General features: G+C 36.4%; 1 protein-coding gene across 4 annotated transcripts in view; it reads left to right on the top strand.

Annotated features, from left to right (window-relative positions):
* The window catches only part of CABCOCO1 (ciliary associated calcium binding coiled-coil 1), a 155,123-nt gene that overhangs the window by 24,060 nt on the left and 107,705 nt on the right, over positions 1–23,358 (top strand). Inside the window, exons 1-2 of one of the 4 annotated variants that reach the window (XM_079138549.1) lie at positions 9,011–9,248; positions 18,841–18,944. In XM_079138549.1, the coding sequence (XP_078994675.1) occupies positions 9,183–9,248; positions 18,841–18,944 (170 nt within the window). In that variant the 5' untranslated portion in view covers positions 9,011–9,182. Of the gene's footprint in view, positions 1–9,010; positions 9,249–18,840; positions 18,945–23,358 lie in introns of those variants that run through there. The other 3 variants (XM_079138548.1, XM_079138546.1, XM_079138547.1) reach the window with 3 other exon arrangements.

Below are 23,358 nucleotides of genomic sequence, written 5' to 3'. Positions count from 1 at the left end.
TGATGGCATCTGCCTATAATCCCAGTGACTCTAACTTCTAACTGAAACAGGAGGATCCTAAATTCAAGGCCAGCATGAGAACTGTCTTAAAATAAAACATAAAAAGGGCTAGGGGCAGGCTTAGTGATAGAGTGCCCCTGGGTTCAATTCCCAGTACAAATAAATAAATAACAGACAAATTGGAATTTTTCTAGCCTGATCTTCCTAAGACTGCCTTGGGGGTTGCTCAATAGACTGAAGATCTCAGGAGTCCCAGGGTTTGAACTATTCATATGTCACCCATCTCATTAATGATATTATATCATTTATTGTTGAAGCACTTGATTAATACTTAAAATGAGCCAGTGATAGAAGAACTGTGAAGAGCGGAGTAAAATGTTGGCCCATTCTAAGAACTCAACTAAAACCTCATTGTCAGTACTAGTGGCCATATATTACTATACCAGACCATCAATATCCATCAGAAACATCAGCCTGTTCCTGTGTATTTCTCTAGTATTTAAAAGTATACTTTATTTTAAACATCTATACAGTGCTCAAATTGGTAAAATGGTGAAACTATTCCACTTCAAGAAAACCCGCTTCCATTTGAATGTGCTATTTACATATGTATACATGTGCATATTAGAGTTCTTTCAGTAAAAGAGGAGTCGATCTGATTTATTAAATAAAAATTTTAGGCACCCTCCCCCTCTACACACACAGATTTTACTGTTGTGGATAAAGTCAGAGGTCTTAAAAAAAAAAAAAAAAAAAAAAAAAAAAGTGTAAACTGCAAGGCCCATATGTTTCTGCTTCTCTTCTATCCCTAAAACAATAAACTAAGATAATATGTGGAATTTTCCAGGCTTTGGTTAGAAGCCTTTCTCTTCAAAGGAGATCTGAGAAGGAAGACTTAACTGACCTTTCCATGTAAGAAAGCATAGCACCTACTGAGATTTGTCTTCTTGTTGGCACCTCTGTACAAAAGAAGTGGGAGGCTAAAATCAGCTTCAACTTGTGCAAATTAAAAGTAATCTTCAGGCTAATGGGTTTTCAACACCACTCCTTACTGAGGGAAAAAAAAAAAAAATCTACCCCATAAAATTAAATTACCTCCTCAAAACTAACTTCTCTAATAAATTACAACATTAACTATATTAAAATAAAATTGGAATTCCTTCAATGGAATTCTTTAATGGAATACATCATCCCATTTTGGAGTCCAATACCAAAAAGGAGCACCAAAAACCTAAAAACCGTCAATGAAATGGAAGAACAACTAAAAGTCAGAAAAATAAATCAGATCTTTAAGGAAAGAAAAAAACTACAGTTAGGAGAAATTAAATCTTTTGGCTCTTTGTATCCAACACTAAATTTTTTTTTTTTTTATTGTAAACAAATGGGATACATGTTGTTTCTCTGTTTGTACATGGCATAAAGGCATACCATTTGTGTAATCATAAATTTACATAGAGCAATGTTGTTTGATTCATTCTGTTATTTTTTCCCTTCCCCCCACCCCTCCCACCCCTCTTTACCCTCTATACAGTAGTTCCTTCCTCCATACTTGCCCCCCTCCCTAACCCTAACTCTAACCCTTCCCTCCCCCCCATTATGTGTCATCCTCCACTTATCAGCGATATCATTCGTCCTTTGGCTTTTTGAGATCGGCCTATCTCACTTAGCATGATATTCTCCAATTTCATCCATTTGCCTGCAAATGTCATAATTTTATCATTCTTTATGGCTGAGTAATATTCCATTGTATATATATACCACCGTTTCTTTACCCACTCATCAATTGAAGGGCATCTAGGTTGGTTCCACAGTCTGGCTATTGTGAATTGAGCAGCTATGAACATTGATGTGGCTGTATCTCTGTAGTATGCAGATTTTAAGTTCTTTGGGTATAGGCCAAGGAGTGGGATAGCTGGGTCAAATGGTGGTTCCATTCCAAGTTTTCTAAGGAATCTCCACACTGCTTTCCATAGTTTCATTCTGTTGCATATGGATTTCCAATTCTCCCAGCACCATTTGTTGAAGAGGCTATCTTTTCTCCATTGCATATTTTTGGCCCCTTTGTCTACTATGAGAAAATTGTATTTATTTGGGTTTGTGTCCGTGTCCTCTATTCTGTAACATTGATCTACCTTTCTATTTTGGTACCATGCCGTTTTGGTTACTATTGCTTTGTAGTAGAGTTGAAGATCTGGTATTGCAATACCCCCTGTTTCACTCTTCCTGCTAAGGATTGCTTTAGCTATTCTGGGTTTCTTATTCTTCCAGATGAATTTCATAATTGCTTCCTCTATTTCTGTAAGGTACGTCATTGGGATTTTAATTGGAATTGCATTGAATTTGTATAGCACTTTAGGTAGTATGGCCATTTTGACAATATTAATTCTGCCTATCCAAGAACATGGAAGATCTTTTCATCTTCTAAGGTGTTCTTTAATTTCTTTCTTTAGTGTTCTGTAGTTCTAATTGTAGAGCTCTTTCACCTCTTTGTGAGATTGATTCCCAAGTATTTTATTTTTTTCGAGGCTATTTTGAATGGGGTAGTTTTCCTAATTTCTCTTTCTGAAGATTCATCACTTATGTATAAAAATGCGTTGGATTTATGGGCATTGATCTTGTAACCTGCTACTTTACTGAAATCACTTATGAGTTCTAAGAGTTTTCTGGTGGAATTTCCAGGTTCCTCTAAATATATAATCATGTCATCAGCGAACAGGGATAGTTTGAGTTCTTCTTTTCCAATTCGTATCCCTTTAATTTCTTTGGTTTGTCTAATTGCTCTGGCCAGAGTCTCAAGAACGATGTTGAATAGAAGTGGTGAAAGAGGGCATCCCTGCCTTGTTCCAGTTTTTAGGGGGAATGCTTTCAGTTTTTCACCATTTAGAATGATATTAGCCATGGGCTTAGCATAAATGGCCTTTACAATGTTAAGGAATGTTCCCACTATCCCTATTTTTTCTAGTGTTTTGAGCATGAAGGGGTGCTGTATTTTATCAAATGCTTTTTCTGCATCTATTGAAATAATCATGCGATTCTTGACTTTAAGTCTATTAATATGGTGAATTACGTTTATTGATTTCCTGATGTTGAACCAACCTTGCATCCCTGGGATGAAACCCACTTGATCATGGTGCACTATCTTTTTAATATGTTTTTGTATGCGATTTGCTAAAATTTTGTTGAGAATTTTTGCGTCGATGTTCATTAAGGATATTGGTCTGAAATTTTCTTTCCTTGATGAGTCTCTGTCTGGTTTAGGTATCAGTGTGATATTGGCTTCATAGAATGAGTTTGGGAGGGTTCCCTCCTCTTCTATTTTATGGAATACTTTGAGAAGTATTGGAATGAGCTCTTCCTTAAAGGTTTTGTAGAACTCGGCTGAGAACCCATCTGGTCCCGGACTTTTCTTTGTTGGTGGGCTTTTGATGACTTCTTCTATTTCAGTACTTGAAATTGGTCTATTTAAATTGTTTATGTCCTCCTCATTCAGTTTAGGCAATTCATATGTCTCTAGAAACCTGTTGATGTCTTCGAAATTTTCTATTTTGTTGGAGTATAGATTTTCAAAATAGCTTCTAATTATGTTTTGTATTTCCATCCTGTCTGTTGTGATATTTCCTTGTTCATTCCGAATTTTAGTGATTTGGGTTTTCTCTCGTCTTCTCTTTGTTAGTGTGGCTAAAGGTTTATCAATTTTGTTTATTTTTTCGAAGAACCAACTATTTATTTTGTCAATTTTTTGTATTGTTTCTTTTGTTTCAATTTCATTGATTTCAGCTCTGAGTTTAACTATTTCCTGTCTTCTACTACTTTTGGTGCTGTTCTGTTCTTCTTTTTCTAGGGCTTTGAGCTGTAGTGTTAGGTTGTTTATTTGTTGAGTTTTACTTCTTTTATTAAATGCGCTCCATGAAATAAATTTCCCTCTAAGTACTGCTTTCATAGTGTCCCAGAGATTTTGATATGATGTTTCTTTGTTCTCATTTACCTCTAAGAATTTTTTAATTTCCTTCCTAATATCTTCTGTTATCCATTCATCATATAATAGCATATTGTTTAATCTCCAGATGTTGGAATAGTTTCTGTGTTTTACTCTTTCATTTATTTCTAACTTCAATCCATTATGATCTGATAGAATACATGCTAGTGTCTCTATCTTCTTGTATTTGCTAACATTAGCTTTGTGGCATAATATATGGTCTATTTTAGAGAAGGATCCATGTGCTGCTGAGAAGAAAGTGTATTCACTCTTGGTTGGATGGTATATTCTATAAATGTCCATTAAGTCTAAATTATTGATTGTGTTATTATCTCAAACCATAGATTGAGATCTATGGTTTCTTTGTTCAATTTTTGTCTGGAAGATCTGTCCAGTGGTGAGAGCGGCATGTTAAAATCACCTAGTATTATTGTGTTGTGGTCTATTTGGTTTCTGAAATTGAGAAGGATTTGTTTGACATACATAGATGAGCCACTGTTTGGGGCATAGATGTTTATGATTGTTATATCTTGCTGATTTATGCTTCCCTTAAGCAGTATGAAATGACCTTCTTTATCCCTTCTGACTAACTTTGGCTTGAAGTCCACATTATCGGAAATGAGGATGGATACTCCAGCTTTTTTGCTGAGTCCATGTGCATGGTATGTTTTTCCCCATCCTTTCACCTTTAATCTATGGGTATCTTTTTCTATGAGGTGAGTCTCTTGCAGGCAACATATTGTTGGATCTTTCTTTTTAATCCAGTCTGCCAGTCTATGTCTTTTGATTGATGAATTCAGGCCATTAACATTCAGGGTTATTATAGAGAAATGATTTGTTTTCCCGGTCATTTGGTTCATTTTTAAAATTTTGTTTATTTATTTGTTTGACACAACTTGTTTCCTCCTTTATTTGACAATTCCTTTAGGATAATTCCTCCCTTTGCTGATTTGCTTCTTTGTTTTTCATCTCTTCCTCATGGAATATTTTGCTGAGAATGTTCTGTAATGCTGGCTCTCTTTTTGTAAATTCTTTTAGCTTTTGTTTATCATGGAAGGATTTTATTTCATCGTCAAATTTGAAGGTAAGTTTTGCTGGGTATAAGATTCTTGGTTGGCATCCATTTTCTTTCAGGGCTTGAAAAATGTTGTTCCAGGACCTTCTAGCTTTTAGGGTCTGGATTGAAAAATCTGCTGATATGCGTATTGGTTTCCCCCTGAATGTAATTTGGTTCTTTTCTCTCACAGCCTTTAAAATTCTGTCTTTATTTTGTATGTTAGGTATTTTCATTATAATGTGCCTTGGTATGGGTCTGTTGTAATTTTGTGTATTTGGAGTCCTATAAGCCTCTTGAACTTGATTTTCCATTTCATTCTTCAGATTTGGGAAATTTTCTGATATTATTTCATTGAATAGGTTGTTCATTCCTTTGGCTTGTTTCTCTAGACCTTCCTCAATCCCAATAATTCTTAAATTTGGCCTTTTCATGATATCCCGTAGTTCTTGTAGATTCTGTTCATGATTTCTTACCATCTTCTCTGTTTGTTCAACTTTGTTTTCAAGGTTAAATATTTTGTCTTCAATGTCTGAGGTTCTGTCTTCCAGGTGTTCTATCCTATTGGATATGCTTTCTATGGAGTTCTTAATTTGGTTTATTGTTTCCTTCATGTCAAGGATTTCTGTTTGGTTTTTTTTCAATATCTCTAACTCTTTATTGAAATGATCTTTTTCTTCCTGTATTTGCTCTTTTATCTGTCGATTGGTGCGATCATTCAATGCTTGCCTTTGCTCTTTCATCTCATCGTTTGCTTCTCTGATCATTTTAATTATGTACATTCTGAACTCCTTTTCTGTCATTTCTTCTGCCATGCTGTCATTGGGTTTTATTGATGTAACATCTAGATTTGTTTGCATCATTTTCTTTCCTTGTTTTCTCATATTGTTCAGGTATCAGTGGACCGCTGAGATATTGCAGATTTCCTCTGTTGATTTACAATGTCCCTGAAGATTTCTATATATATCCCCTCTTAGCCTTCAGTAGGCTGAAGTCTTGGAGGAAGTTGATAATGCGGTGCTCCACAAGGAAGCTGCCTCTCTAGGAGTGGTGGCCTTCAGGTGGGGTATATTCCCTGCTAGTGGGCAGAGGTGCCTCCACTTGTTGACCAATGGTCATCCAAAGGGGACCTAGGCTGTGGGCTGAGGCAAGGCCTGTTTGGGCCTGTGTCTCTGGTTTTACTGTCCTTGTGGGGAAACCTCACCAGGCAGGGAAGACTCACCCAGTGGGGAGGTCTCGCTGGTCAGTTTCCTCCTAGAGGTTCCCCTCAATTTACAGCTACTGCCTGGGCTGGGCTGCCTTCCTCTGCAAAGTTTCCAGGGGCCCGGCCCTACCTCCTGGGCCTGGGAGCCTCACCCTTCGCAGATAAATCTCCTTAGGCTGCCCCTCCTCAGAGAATTTGCCCACAGGCCTGGAACCTTCGCTCCGCCCTAAGCCTGTCTCTGTGCGGCTCTTCCACCCAGAAGCCTCCTAGATCCTGGGACCCTGCTCTGCACCTAATCGCCTGGCTGCGTGGCCCCTCCTCTGAGCAGCCACCTGTGGCCCCGAACAATCGCTCTGAGTCCCAGAGACCCGCCACAGGCCTCTTCCTCCAGACAGCCGCCCAGTATGCCAGTGCGGTCACTAGGAGTCCAAGAAACTCACTTCGTGCCTCCTCCTCCCACCAACCACCCGTAGCCCGGGGCAATCAATCACTCTGAGTCGAAGTGACCCTCCCCGTTCCTCCTCCTTCTCCAGATAACCCCCCGGGTGTTCAGGAGCAGTCCCTCTGAGTGGCTCTGAATCCATGTGACCCGCTGCACGGGTCCTCTGGGCACCGCCCGGAGCTCTGGTGTGGCCCCTCAAGACCAAGCGTCCCACCACGCTTCTCCTCCAGGCAGCCCCCCTGTGTTCAGGAGCTGTCACTTTAAGACCAAACAACTCACCACTCGCCTTCTCCTCTGAGCAGCCGCCTGGAGCGCTAATGCAGTCACTGCGAGTCCAAAGGACCCGCCGTGCTCCTCCTCCTCCTTCTCCTACTCCTCCGGGCAGGCCCCGGGGTTCAGAAGTGGTCAGAGTCCAAACAGCTCGCCACGCAGCCCCTTCTCTGGCAACCGCCTGTAGCTCCCGTGTAGTCACCCAAATCCAAGCGGCCGCGCTCCTCTTCCTCCTCCTAGTCCTCAGGGCAGGCCCCGGTGTTCAGAAGCGTCGTTCTGATTCCAAACAGCTCGCCGCGCAGCTTCTCCTCTGGCAACCGCCTGTAGCTCTGGTGCAGTCTCTCCGAATCCAAGTGGCCACGCTCCTCTCCTCCTCCTCAGGGCAGGCCCGGTGTCCTGAGTCCACACAGCTTTCCTCGCCACTCTTCCCCTGGGCAGCCGCCGGAGCCCCAGTGGCTGCTCCGAGTCCCAGCGCTGTGCCGAGCGGCCTCCTTTACGGCGCTCCCAGCTGTCCGAGTTCACTGCTCCAGCGGGGGGAGGGGCGTCTCGCCGGCAGTTCTACTTCACAAAGTTTCCTGCGTTCCGGACCCCCGTCCCATCCGGGATGCCCCCCCAGGGGGTGAGAGTCACCCGGCTGCTTTGAGTTGGTCCCAAGCGTCTCAATATCTCCTCTTTTGAATCCTGAGTCCTGGAGCAACATGAAATGCAGCCACCCTCTAGGCCGCCATCTTGAAAACCCCAACACTAAATTTAAAGAACACAGAAGCATTCTAAACTTGTAGAAAATGACCAGCTACTTTCAATTTGTTTGGAGTACAGATCAAAAAGAAACAAGGAAACAAGTAGACCTGCTAATTAGTTTGTAAAGTGGTGGCTCTCCATTAATGCTAGCAATCACTAAAAAATGTCTATATAATTTCACTAATTGAAGAAGTTCTAACATAGTCCTTTATCAATGGCATTGAAACTCGAAAATGCATTGTTGAGTCAATACTTTGTACTGAGAACAGAACTAGTTCCTTTAGGAGTGAAAATATGGAAAGAAAAAAAGAGGAACAATACCACCCACTTGAAGGGATGGGGCATGCATATAACTAGAGACAACTCATGAGCACAAAATGCACAAATTATGTGCATAATTTGAATCATGAGATCATTTGAAGGAAAGGCACAGTTAGGAGACTATGTAAAGCTAACAGGTTAAATTTGGTCTGAAAGGCAATAGGCTAATTTAAAGTACTTGATGAAGCAATATTCTGCAAACTATATTCAGGATGAACTAACGTCAGGAGAAGCATCATGCTAATACTAATACTTACACAGACCACTACTAGGTGCTAGGTCTATCTAAACATTTCCATATGAAGTAACTCATTAAATATTCACCTTAATGCTTTGAGGCCAAAAGTGTTATTATCGTGTTTTATAGACCAGGAACTGAACCACTTAAATAATGGTTGATTTTAAGAGTAAGCATCCTGCAGATAAATATCAGCAAAATACATATCATTTTCAAAGCAGGTGAAGAGAATAAAAACCAGAGAAGAGACTACTCAAACTGCCATGTAATGTATCTTATTGTTTTTAAGTGTTTTTATTATGGAAATTTTCCAATGTTTATAAAAGTATAGTATACTGAACCCCTCAACACACCCCTATACCCAGTTGTACTCAATCTTGATTTATCTGCTATACCTCCCTTCATTCCGCACACCACCCCTCATTATTGGATTTAGTGATGATAAAACCATATAAAGTATCACCACGAAACACTGAGGATATAGGAAATAAGGAGAGGCATAGCACATGAATGTATCTCTGAAAAACGAAGACTGTTTTTTTTCCTTATACACACAACCACAAAACTATCATAATACTGCAAATAAAAATGCTTATTAGGATCAAATATCAAGGAATGGTCCAAGTTTCAATAATTAATCTCACTTGAATATCTATTGAGAACTTGCAGCGCGCCAGCATTTGGTGCCATCACATAAACTAGTTCATTGAAATTGCTGCTATTTACATAGCTTTTTGCTCCCGTCTTTCACTCCCCTGAAAGGACGAGTGTCTGCATAGATGACTCAGAGCCTCCGCAGCAGCTCCAGCCTTGCCCGGCGGCCCGGCGGGCGGAGGCGCGGCGGGAGCGGCTTTGCGCTGGGATCGCTCGGGCCCCGGGACGCTGGCCCCACCCCGGTTGCCTAGGCGACCAGGGCCGTTGCTCTACCGCGACATCATGGAGACTTCCTTGGGGACGACCCCAGCGGGGCTGACCCTTGCGGGAAGCACCGCCGAGTCGGAGGTACGCGGCCCCTTTCCTGTCCCAGTCTGGGTCCCAGGACGCCCGAGCGCCCGCCCCTCCGCGGGGTCCGCGGCCCAGGCCAGCGACGCCGGGAAGGTTCTCCAGGCCGGGCCCCCGCAGGTGCGCCGCCCAGCACGGCCGCGGGGCTGCAGCTCGCCCGGGCCGCGCCCGCAAGGTGCCGGACCAGCCGCCTGGCTGTCCCCGGCTCGCTCTGGAGCACCGCGCTGGGTGCCTGCGATTATAAATTGTATTCATTCTTGCATTGGACGGTTCCATGCCTTAAAGACCTTACAACCACTGGCTTCTTCCTCAACATTTTTAAATTTAAAAATTAAAAAGTGATTTCAGATTTTTAAATGGGCCAGTCCCTTTTAAATTCTTCTGTAGTGATCACAGCTGGGATTGTTTAAAAGATGTCCTGAATAATAACTGCTTATTGGTAGTGGATTGAGTAATAGTAGAAGACCAGGCCTTGGTGTTTCTGTTATTATTTTGCCGTTTCTCTGAACAAAAGAATACAAGATAGGAGACAGGACAAAGAAGAGCAGGTGGAAAATTCATCTTCCAGCCATGTCTTTGTTGCTCATCATTAACTTGTCTTTTGGAAATCATTTGACCCCTTGGACCCCAGTGGCCTCCTTGTGTAACAGAAAGGTTTATTATCGTTAAGCCCCTCCCAACACCAACTCTCAGGAATGAATGGATTTTTAGATAACTTTACTCATTTGCACTTAATATCCTGAGATGTTTAACTAAGAACACTGCCATGCCAGATATAACCAAAAAATGTTTTAATCTCCACACACTGAGTTTTATTCTTCAGTTTTTTTCAAACCTCTAAGGTGAATAATAATGTGTTAATTAACATCACTTTGCTCAGTCTCCTTTTTAGTCTAAACAACATTCTTTGTGCTGAAGATAAGTATTAGCTGTAATTTTATAAATGAGGAAATGCAGAGAGCCAATAATTTTGCATCTTGCTCCCAGACATGTAAGTGTTCCCAGTCTGGATCCCTCCAATACTATAAGCAGGCCACTAAGGCATGCAGTCTCATATGAGCCTTTTGAAATAAATTAGCATACATTAAATGCACTTTTTAATGTGATAAACTGGTTTCTAAGCCAGTTACTCCCTTGTGATCTCTAATGTAAGTAATAGAATTTCAAAAGTAGCATAGGAAATTTCCCAATTAAATTGTATTATTTAAACATATAGAAAAACTTATGAGAATGCACAATTGCCAGTGTAAGCATACTTATCCAAGTAAATAATACCCTTTTCTTAGTAGATTGATAATTTGTGGTCTGTTGAATCTATACTTAAGTACACATGCACACACAATTTGTGCCATATATAAATATACACATATATAAAATAGCAATTATATATAACTACTTCAGATAGATCTATCTGTTTATATAAGTAGATACACAAATATACAGATATCTGCTATAGATATATATTATATATTTAATATACATATATGATTACACATATGTGATGTAAAGAAGTGTCATGCTCTGGGGAAAAAACACTTTATAATGGATGAGTCAGATGAATGCACTAGTTATAGACCTTAGATGATTATCTACCATCTTAGAACTGTCAGCTTGCCCATCTGTTAACTTTGTGGAGGAGCAGATATACCTCATGATGTGCAATCCAGGATATGCTCAATCTTTTGGTTAGTAACGAACTGGGGACATCAAGTTGTAACTTGGACTCACTTAGTGGGCTCATTTACTAAGATGACACATTAATACACTGAGTGGTAGAAACTCCATTTTCCATTCTAATGAAAGCAGAGTTCTTATCGTTCACAGGGGAGACAGTTGCTCCATACAGCTGTGTCATTCATTACAGTGACAAGTCCTGCTTGCCTCCCATTTGTGCTTACTGTGGGTTTCAGAGGTTAGATGGAAAAGATGGCAAGACTCTCTTGTAGTCTATTCCCCAAGACTGCAGCTTTTTAGTTGGATTCTGAAAGGTTCTTCTTAGATCAGATTCTTTGCAGAGTTGATCCCCCAGGAGCTAGTCCCTGATGGTGTCATTTCTAATAAATTCTTTATCTTAATTGACTGGCTTAGCTAGTAGACCATCTAGTCAGCAGAGCCAAGATGTAGTGAAATATGTCTTTTCTTGCCAAATCTATCAGAAATAAAACAAATTTCCAATAGCTTGAGGTTTCCCATTTATTGGTAGTAGCCAACACCTAGAACAAAGGTAACCATATCCTAACCACATAATAGACACACAATGAATTATTAAAATCATGGGTAGTCTAAAATATGCAGGAGAGGCAGTTATCATAGACTAAAACTACTCTATGCAATGCTGTGAGCAAGTGGACGTTAGACACTGATCCAGGGAGACTTTTTCTGTGATATTACATAAGCTCTATTTGCCAACTTTCTGGATTCAATATTCTAGGTTTAGTTACATTGGAGAAAATGCCTCCCCTTAAAATTTAAATCTAAACTTTTGGCATTTAAATGTATGAACTCATAAGAACAGAGAAAAATGGGAAAAAAATCTGAAACTAAACATTTGTTATATGTAGATCTATATAAGTAATAGGAGTTTATAAATGCATACTTAGAATTCAGTGATTAGTCTTCTATTCGTAGTTTGTTCATAAATTGTCTTTCTTAATATCTTCAAAAATACTATTTGCAAAATAGAATCATTTAAGTGGTTGATGAATATGCTTCAACTCACATCAGAGACCTAAAAGAAAATGTAGATGAGTATTTCTCAATTGCTTCTTCTGAATAATGTCTCTTAAAATGTTACCACATCCTCAAATCAGTGACATTTACTCAATGCATTTGGGACTTTATCAGAACGTGTGTGTGTGTGTGTGTGTGTGTGTGTGTGTGTGTGTGTGTTGATACCCAGGATTAAACCCAGGGGTGCTTAACCACTAAGCCACATTACCAACTTTTGTTAAATTTTATTTTGAGACCAAGTCTTGCTAAGCTGTTTAGGGCCTCACTAAGTTGCTGAGGTGGGCTTTGAACTTGTGATCATTTCAGCATCCCAAGTCTCTGGGATTATAGGTGTGCACCACCATGCCTGACTGGAACAAGTATATAATCTTCAGAAGAAAGATAATGTCAGTTGTCTGAGATAACCTCCACATATCCAGTGGAGTCTATAGACAATTCTTTCTATGTTAGGTGCTCTCTACGAATGTTAGAAAAGAGACCCCACCCCACCTGTGAAGGTTAGAGAAAAACCCTGGGGCTCAACTTGAGCAGCACAATGACCAGGTTCTATAATTTTAACGTCATTCAAATTTATTGAAATTTAATTAAATTGTGAGTAATTCAATGTGAGTGAAAATATTATTGTCCCATAGTATAGAGCAACCTGTGTAGGCTATGGGATAATACAAAAGAAGACAGTACTGTCAGCTACAGGGATGCATGCCTGTAATCCCAGTGGCTAGGAGGCTAAGGCAGGAGGATAGAGAGTTCAAAGCCAGCCTCAGCAATGGCGAGGTATAGTTCAGTGAGTCCCTGTCTCAAATAAATTACAAAATAGGGCCGGGGATGTGGCTCAGTTGTTGAATGCCCCTGAATTCAATCCCTGGTATCTCCCTTGCCCACCCCCCCCCAAAAAAAAAAAAAAAAAAAAACACTAATGCACTAATGTACTCCAAAATCTTAGTATAGAATGGTGGTATGTATCAGTATTTGGGGCCTCTAGCAAATACTGGCCATAAGCATGGAGATATTTAGGCTTGTCTTTTTTCTTGCTATTGTTCTTTGGATTTACTGTCTTGTTTAAAAAGCTCTGCTCTTACTTTGCCTCTGTCCTCCCTCCAGGTAGTCCCAAATTATCCTCAGTCCTTTTCTAATAGAGTTTTATTTTAGTAAAGTCAATTATTTAACAAAACTAAAGTTACTTTTTTTTTTTTTTTTTTTTTTTTTTTTTTTTTTGCAGTGCTGGGGATTGAACACAGGGCCTTGTGCTTGCCTTGCAACTGAGCTCTACCAACTGAGCTATATCCCCAGCCCTAAAGTTACTTTTTGATAGATGTATTTTGTATTTGAAATAAGGATCTAATTTTGATTTAATCATGCCCTTTGAGAATAGACTGACTGTTGCTATCACATTATACATAATACATGAGTGGGCATAAGAATGAACAAACTACTTAGTGGAGAAGAATAAAGAATGCAAATTTTATTACATATAAAATTCTCTCTTATGTGCCATTGACTAGATTGTCAATTCTTGTATCAATATTATATAATTTTTATATTCAGTTTTAATAGCTTATTTGGAAAGGTCCTTTTCATTATTCTTTTCCAAATACAGTCTCCCCAAAGAACTCAAAATTTATCTTGTAAAGTTCTAGAATCCCATTGTTGTTGCATCACATTTATAACATGGGAAATGTTTCATGTTTTGAATTGAGAGGTTTTCAATAAATTTCTTTTATCAATTCTTATCTTTAAACTTTTGATAAAGTTTTAGAATTTCTTTATAGGCCTTATACCTTTCTAATTATAACCAAATATAATTCAATCAAGTTTTTCCATATCCATTTCCAACTAGTTTCTCATGTACAGAAAAGCAATCTACTCTTATATATTTATATGTAACCATTTTATCAAATTTCTTATTAACTCAAATAATATTAATACAATGTCAACTTACTTAGGTATGTAATCATATAATCCTCAACGAAGAGTTTTTAATTTTCTCATTTCTAATATTTAAGGTACATATTTAGTTTTCTCTCTAATTTTTTAGAACCTCTATAGTGTATAGAATTACAATAATGTTGCTAGCCATTGTTATTTTTTATAATATAAACTCATATTTTATTACTATTGTGTTTAATATTATTTTCTATAGAGTATTTTTAAATCATCTTGTATGATAATAGCCATAGTACTTTTTCAGCTCTTGGTTTTTAGTAGAAATGACTATCATTTCACTATTCAAAATGTTTATTGTTCATTTTGGTAAATAGTCTCTTTCATGTTTAGCTACTTTTTCTATTTATTTTCTGAGTCTTGCTGCCAAGTCGACAAAGTACCTTTTTCACATTTATTCATATAATCATAAAATTTATGTCATTTAACTTGACATAAAATTATGTTAGAGTATTCATGATCCATTTTTCATTTCTGAGTTTAATCTTCTTTGGTCATAATAATAGCTCATTATTTTTTAATACATAGCTAGATTCAATTTTCCACTATATATTTTAATTGTAAATTTTGCATCTGAACATATTAGTGATTTTGGTTTATGATTTCTTTTTGCTCTTTCAGGGTTTATGTGTTGATTATGATTGCTTCTTAAAAATGAACTCTCTAAAGTCTAAAATTGTTAGACTAATACAGGATTTGTGTTTTTATTATAATGTAATATTATAATTTAGAAATTCAAGTATAATACCATCTGGGCCTGGTGACTATATAAAAGCATGAGTTTATTTTGCATTTGGTCAGGTCCAGTTTTCCCCCCTTACCCCACTTAATTTTGATAACTTAAATTTTTCTAGAAAAATCATATATTTCCTTGGAATTTTCATGTATATTTCAACTGAATGTGGTATATATTTATTTTCTTTCTTTCTTAATTACAATACCAAAGATTTGCCTCTTTTATTTTATTCATATTTTAAGGAGTCATTTCCAATTCAGACAAATCATGTTTTAATGCACTACTTTTAAAAAACAAAATTAATGCAAAAATATTGATGGATTAAATTTTAAAATAAAGATAGGATCATTATTACTGATTTTTTTTTTTTTGCCTCGGGCTCTAATATGGCTCAGCATTACGCCTTAGTTCATTTATTTTAGACTTGAAAAAAGCCTTTCAAAATCTGGCATTTGTAGACAGGCCTATGTTCTGTGTGACTAGGAAGCTCCTCTATAGTAGTTGGGTAAAATATGTTATCATTCTTGTAATTATATTTGTTAAGAATTTTTTCTACATAAAATAGCACTGCTGTTAGATACAAACACACCTCTGAAAGCTTACATTCTAAAAAGAAGATATAAACACACACACACACATACAACACACACACACCCCCCAATGTGGAATATTTTGGTGATATTAGATGAAAAAGGAATCTGAGAAAAAAAATTATCTGGTAAATAATGCCAGGCTTCAAATTTTATTTCTCTTGGAATAACTGCTAAAATCCACCAGGTGGTGGAATAAAATGAGTTAACAGTGCAATTTAGCTTACATATTTTCCTAGTTAGAGATGTAATTTTACAGAGAAAGCCACAATTACATATCCACATTTTTAGTCTATTTATGAATTTTCTATTATGTCTTTAATTCTTACAAATCAGAATGTATATGTTGAAAGATCAAAGATTTTTAGCCACCTAATGTTCTTTCTAGTGCAAGGCAGCATATAAACAAACAAAAAAGAGGCCTACTTTAAATAGGTCCAAGAATAAAATTTAATAGAAAAGAAAAAAATCCTGAGACAAACTCTACTAGAAGACAATTATTTTAAGCCTGAAAGTTTTAGTAAAAAATGTGGCACTAATATTAGGCGTCTCAGCTAGAATTATTATTGTCCAGAAGGTTAAGATGATTATATTCTCTTTCTTATAGCTCTTGGGTGGCCTACTTTTCTCCTATCCAGAGTTTTTTCAAATCAAATAAATTGATCTGAATCTCTCTGTAATTCACTTCTCATATATATTTATTATTAATAATGACAGCAATCTTGAATGTATTAAAACATATAAAATAATTTTAAATATGGATCTGAATTTAGGCTCAAATGACTTGCCTCAAGATGTAAAGTTAATCAGTAGTCAAACCCTCATGTGATCCTGCTCTAAATGCTGTCCTTCATCGAACTCTACCACATAACACTGTCATCCTGTGATGAAGAGAAATTCTGTTAGCAACCTGTGTTGACATACCAGGATCTGCAGTTCTAAAAGAAGTAAAAAATTGAGTGTCCCTGAGGAATTTATAATTGAATGGGATTGACAAGGATAACTGTATTTTACTGCTAATAAAAGGAATATAATGAAAACATTTAAAAATATATAGCCATATATTGGGACCCAGAAGAGTATCCTGTATAAAAATGGAGTGATTTGATTCAATTTACAAGTATCTGAGGGGCCAATAGGTGCAAAATGCTAAAAAATACTCAACTATTTTTTTCATGGTCATGCATGCCTATAATCCTAGCACTTTGGAAGACTGAGTAAAGAGGATTGCAAGTTCAAGTTCAGCCTTGGCAACTAAGCAAGACCCTTTCTTTCAAAATCAAAAAGGGTTAAGGATGATCAGTGATAAAGCACACCTGAGTTCAATCCCCAATACCCAAACCAAAATAAAACAAAATATTTTTTCTTAATGTGTTTATAATTTCATCATATGATTTACTTTAAGGTTAATTTTCTCACCCTTAGATTATAAAAAGATGGCTAATCATGTTACATATTTTATTTCAAAACTAATTTTTAAAATAAAAATACAATATAATAACCTAATATTAAATTCCAAACACTAAACCAATAACCATTACTAATAAGCCCTAACTTTGAGATTCTTCTACTATTGGAAAGGAATAAAAGAAATGTTTTGGATGTGATCCAGTCAATAGCAAAGCATGTCCTTATTGCCTTTATTTATCGGAGCACATTCACATGGAAGGCTTAATAACTATTTGGTGAATTTAAAAACATCTGGTCTGTTTCTCCCCAGATCTCACCATCCTTAATGTTGTGTATCACCTGTCTCCCATCTATTTCACAGCTTCCTCTTCCATCTCCCATTGGCAACAGCTCTCTTCCTGCTCTGGATTTGGACAATGTCATTCATTTTCACACTTGCAGTTGACTCCTGAAACATCTTTAAGCTTAACCTTTCTGACCCAACATTTCTAATTAACTTCTAAATATTTCTACCTTGCTATGCATACTCTCCTTAAACTCAACCATTGAAATTAAACTTAACTTTTACCTTTTTAAAACCAGTCTCATTTTTTTTTTTTTCTTTTTTGGCACCAGGGATTGAACTCAGGGGCACTCAACCACTGAGCCACATTCCCAGCCCTTTTTTTTTTTTTCATATTTTACTTACAGACAGGGTTTCACCAAGTTACTTGGGTCCTTGCTAAGTTGCTGAGGCTGGCTTTGAACTCACAATTCTCCTGCCTCAACCTCCTGAGCTGCTGGGATTATTGGTGTGTGCCACTGTGCCTGGCTTATCTCATCTTCTAACTTGCTTATTTTTATAGGTGTAACTAGGGTGCTATATGGAGATGTATAGGTTGTACTCTGAACACATGCACTTGGCTGAGAACACATGCACTTGGCTGAGATGTTGTTGAGGGATGAAAATATATTCGCATGTGATGTGCTCCTGCACAGGGTTGCACCAGCTTTGGGAAAGGTCTTTTTTCATCTCTTCCTCTTGAAATGATAGCTTTGTCGTGTTTATACAAAGGCAACATATGTTGTTGAAAGTCCCAAAATCTCCACCATTTTTTCCAAGTCACCTATTTCAGAAATTCAGAATGTCCCTTCTTTCTTCCCTCTTTCAGTCCTCCATAATATAATATGCTGCATTTACTCCTTTATATTCATCTATACTGCTGGGATGCCAATGCAGCCCAATGCTTCATCTCCAAATTGTTTTAATGACCTCTCTTCATTTAACTCTTCCTCTGGGTCCTTTTTTTGCTCCGTCTTTTCCTTTATCCTGCTACAGATTACCATTCTTTAAGGTACAATTTTATCTTGTCATTTCACTGCTCAAAAATTTTATGGGTTCCCTTTTGCCTGTATTATTAAGAGAAAAAAACAACTTGTCAGCTTGTCATTCTTCAACCAGCCAGGGTCTAAAATATTTATGGTCCCTTGCACAATATCTTGCACTTTGTAAGCACTCACTAAATATTTGTTGACTCATTCAATTTACTCTTGCCTGTAATATGTTCCCAATGCTCGCTGCCCACCTAAGTCCACGTCATCTCAGCATGCCCTTGGTACCACTGTGAACTGCTTGCATTTATGGAACCCATGTTCTGTCTACATAACCTTGGTGTTGCTGATTCATTTACCTGGGGCATCATCTTGCCCTGTTGTAGCAGTTCATTCCTGGACTCCCCCTCTGCAGACATTCTTTATCATGTCCCTGTCCTCATCCCTTCTGTAAGACTGACTGCCCCATTTATTATAGCTCACTTATCATGTTCTTCTCTTGTTTTAATCAACCTTGGTTTGTTCCTCATAATAGATGTTAGCAAGTCTTTCTTACTCACCTTTGCTTCCTCTTGAGCCCCAAGTTCAAGGAGGAATACGAAGGTGTTCAGTAAATATTTGTTGAAACCTAATTCATTACTCATGTCCAATAAATTTTACATATGTCCAATAAATAGACTGACCAGTTACTTAACTTTGGGAAAATGATACCATCACATGACAATGGAAAAGTAAACAGATTATCTAAGAGACCAGTGTTTTCAATTTTTTTTTTCTGACAGTAACTAGGCCTCAGGAAGAACAAATTTTGATATTAATTAGAATTAATATGTAATGCATGAGATTGAAATAACTCATTTCATTTTTTTGCTAGAAAGATACTGAATTGCAGGAGCATGAAAAGATTCTGTCTTCAGATTTTCTTACAAATGCCCAAATCACTGATTTGCTAAAAGAAAATGTTGATGGAGTTCAAGAGTAAGTACTTCAATATTACAGTCAAATATAGAACGATTTTAACTCTTCATATGTAAATTACTATGATATTATAAATTTTCTTCAAAATATTTGTTATATTGTGCACTGAAATATATTCAGATTCTAGAACACATATTTTTAAAAATAACTGACTTTCTGCACTGCCCGGCAATCTTTTTTATGGGGAGAAATCCACTGAAAACCAATTTGCTGATACTAACCAAGAGTAGGGATTTACTATTAAATGGAGCCTCTAACATATGCCATCTTCCACTTCTTTTCTTTCTCATTCATAGAGTGCTAAATATGCACTAGAACCTATAGGGTTGTGTTTTCTGTAATATTAATTGTCAATATATTTTATTATTTTGGAAATCCTGAATATTAGCCATCCACCTGTGATTATTGTAGCAAAAATGAAGCTGTGCTACCTACCCTGATTGCATACATGCATTGCTTAAAAATGTAAATCTAACTCAATTTATAGGCCATAATTCTAGCATAAGTCCTTCTCATTTATTTCTACAGTAGATCATTTATTGAGAACATTAGTCAGATATATCAAACAATTTCTTAAAATATATTTTTAGTTATCATTTGTTTTAAAAACTATCTTACTTTAAAATGAGAGCTCACAATGTGTGGAGGTGTGGGATGATGTGCTGGACCAGTGTCCTGGTGTCTAGTCTCTGCATGCCAATCCTCAGGACACAAGGTGCTGTGGACCATATGGACAAATAGATAATAACTGTATCAGTGGTTATCATTGGCAAATCATAGAAATATTATAGAATAGAGCAATTTGCTATTAAGAAGGAGACATGACAGATGTACTGACTGGAAGATAAATCTAAGAAGAGAATTCTTATGGAGAGCAGGAGAATAACACTGAAAGGTCTTTTCCCATGATGCTCTTCACCCCAGCCAACCCTTGCAGACTGCTAGAAAGTGTGACCTGTGATTCAGTCATGCTGCCTACAATCAGAAAATTTAAATTCTCACAGATTCTTAAAAGCTGTCTCATGATAACTTTACCATTTTTATAGAGATGAGTGTTCACTGGAATTTAGATTCTTAGTGTGAAAATTGCAAAAATGCATTCATTGTATTGATGTCACTGATTGTGTTCCCATGTAAAATATCATTTTCCATTTCCAGGTAACCCCAAATACTATTAAACAATGCAGTTTATGTCTTAACAAGACAATATATGTCTATTACTAGGAAAAAGTAATAAAATATAAATGACAGGTGTTTAATAGTTTACTATTTACTTGTATTAAATGTTAGGTAAAAGATGAAATGTTTAATGCAATTATGTTAAATAACATGTATTGCTTTTTAGAACTGTTTCTTACCACATCATGAGTTGTGTTGTTTATTGTACTTTATGTGATGAATTTTTTAAATTTAGGTTTAAAAAATATTTTTTAATCTCTAGGTGATGAGGACCAGGAAAAAGTAAATGATACAGTAGGTAATGCAGAAATTGGCAATATAAAAACAGGTAGGTTCAATAGCAGGTTGACTTTCTAGACTGTTTCATTAATATAGAAATTACCTGAAGCAGTCTCAAATTTTAGGATATCATCTTTGGATGAATGACATCAGTGTTGTTAGCAATCATTTCTTTGTAATTTATTTTAGATGCCTTTATATGATTTTTGCACAGTAATCCTGAAATATTTGCAATTAATAATTTACTTCCAGTTTAAAATAGCACTATTATAAATGGGAATTGCATGCTTTTCAAAATGACAGAAATATTATTTAGGCATCCTGTCACAAAGTGACAGAGTATGCCAAAATCATGCTATATAAAAAGCTACAAGCCAATTTAAAAAAAAAAATCAGTGTATTTCCCTACCTTTTGAAATGAAGAATTCCCTCCATGAAAGCAGCAGTCAGATTAAACATTATCAATAAACTTATTTTTGGAATATACTTTAAACAGTTAAATGTCTGGGTATACTTCTTATGACCTAGTTGCTATCAATCATAATCTTTTTAATGTAACCTTAACTTACATATGTAACCCTAATTTACATATTCATCCCAAATCCTTTTTTCTAAAAAAGATGGGGACTAAATTAAATATAACTTTATAAACAGAAATAACAATGAGACATCTTTTAATAACCTTTATGTAGCTGGGCCTCTATGAGCAATTTAGTTCTTCCTTCAGACTATTTCTTCATGTTATCATACTTTGAGAATTAAAATACATCCAATTTCAAGAACATGCAAGATTAAGGTAATGATTTTACTGAAATACTTGGTGAGACAAAGTAGATAGTACATCATATATCACTGTAGCAAAACTTACTAAAACACTATTAAACATCTTTATTTTTGCTTACTTTCTCTAGCACTATATCTGTGTCCATCTCTCTTTTCTCCCTTGTTCCATCTCCCCTTGTGTCCAGAGAAGAGGTTTACAAATTTGCGAGTAAAATGCATGGAAACTTTGCATCCAAACTTCAGCAGTTATCTTGCTCCAAATGTTTCCTGGCATAATCTGCTTTGAAGTGAAATGACTGAACAAACAAGACAAATGATAAATACGTATTAGCCCTGTGGTTCAAATTACAGGGAAGATTCAAAGGGAAAGGGGTAGAGGGAGGTCAAAGAGATTCACCAAAATAATTTAGAAAAGTAGTTATCTTCATTCAAATGCAAACATTGAAAAATAAAAATAGAAGTCAAAGGACATATACAAATATTCAGGCCAGATATTTTATTAACAAAACTTAGCATGCAGATGGCAGATGAGAGAAACTAAGAAGGAAAAATAACAGCTAGTAGCAGAAAATGTTAGGCAAAAACCAACGATCAGAAAGGACCTCAATTTTTCAAAACAAGTAATTGAAGAAGAGATTATAAAATATGTAAATAAGAAAATTTTAGAACTAAAGCAGGGAACTAAGTATAAGAAATAAACCAATATAGAGTTTACCTAGTTGAAAATCAAGTCAATAATTATAATGTAACAGATTTAAGAAAACATGAAAATGAAGATTAAAGCAATTAGAAGATATTAGAATATACATCTGTCATAATGAATCAGAAAATAATTTAAACTTCATAAATATTTCAATTTTAATATTAAAATAGAATAAAACTACATATATTGCTTATTTCTGGATTAAAGTCACACACAGAAGAAAATAAATGAACAGGCTCCAGACTTCTCTTTAGTCATTTCAGGCAGCAGAAATCGGTGAAGTTGACAAATCACCAGAATTTAGGGAGTCAAAAGAATGCGATTCCAGAATAAAAGTTATTGGTCTTTTTCTTTTTTATTTGCATTTTGGGGGTCAGGTTTAGAAATTTTGAGCTTCTCAAATATCAGAAATATATTTTTCTATTAAAAGTTTATAATATTTACTATTAGCATTTAAATCTTTAACCTACCTGGATTTTATTTTAATTTATAAGGTAGAGTAGTATGCTATTTTCCATATGGATAGAGTTTTCGCAGCACCATTGAGTCCATACTTCCCCCATTGAATTGAAATACTACCTCTCTCATATACCAAGCTCACATATATATTTACCCTTTTTAATTTTTGTTCAACAGAAGAAAAGGAATCACTTCTTAGTTGTGAATTAATAAATAATCAAAAGTGGCTACCACAGAAAAATAATCATAAAGAAATTTCATATACTGAATATGAAATTATTCCTATAGTACATAGTATTATAGGAAAGTGGGTAAAATTACAAGGATTGCTTAGAATAATCAGAACTCCCTTTTGGTTTTGAGGTATACCCTGAAACCAGTGAGTATGAAATGGATACTGGAGAATTAATTAAACACATATCAGTGTAAACTACTTGTTCCCAAACTTGTTTAATCCCCTTGTATTTATTACTCTGATCATGCAGTTTATGTTAATATTATGAACAATAAGGTCTTCCTTTTCTTAAGATGGCAGTGTAAAACTCTCACACATATACTCCCCCTGCCCCACCCACAAATCACATTAAAAACCACAAGGAAATACCAATTCTATCTTTGTCAAAGCAAAAAGACTGAAGCCCAAACTACAAAATATGAAGATGAATGCTATGATCATGTTGAAACAACCAGAAGTGCAGGAGAAAATATAAGGAAGATACACATAATTGTAGATCTTAGAATGGGCTAAAAAATATATTTATTCTCCCCAAAGGATAAAACCCTAAGTTGCCATTCCAAGATAAAACCCTAAGTTGCCATTTAGCAACAGGACCCAGATGTTCAGTCTTGGAGCAGATACTTTCTGAATCACAGGAAGCAGCCTGTTTATTTGATGGTAAAGAGACCCTATCCAGGCTGTGTGCTTCTTTCCTCCACTGATTAAAATGAAAAGTAAATATTAGAATAATTGGCAGAAAGATACTCAAACAGGCAAGACCTACTAGTTAATAA

This window comes from Sciurus vulgaris (assembly GCF_902686455.1).
Source record: "Sciurus vulgaris genome assembly, chromosome: 4".
Lineage (NCBI taxonomy): Eukaryota > Metazoa > Chordata > Mammalia > Rodentia > Sciuridae > Sciurus > Sciurus vulgaris.
Note: the sequence above shows the minus strand (reverse complement) of the source record. Positions and strands in the feature narration are given on the sequence as shown.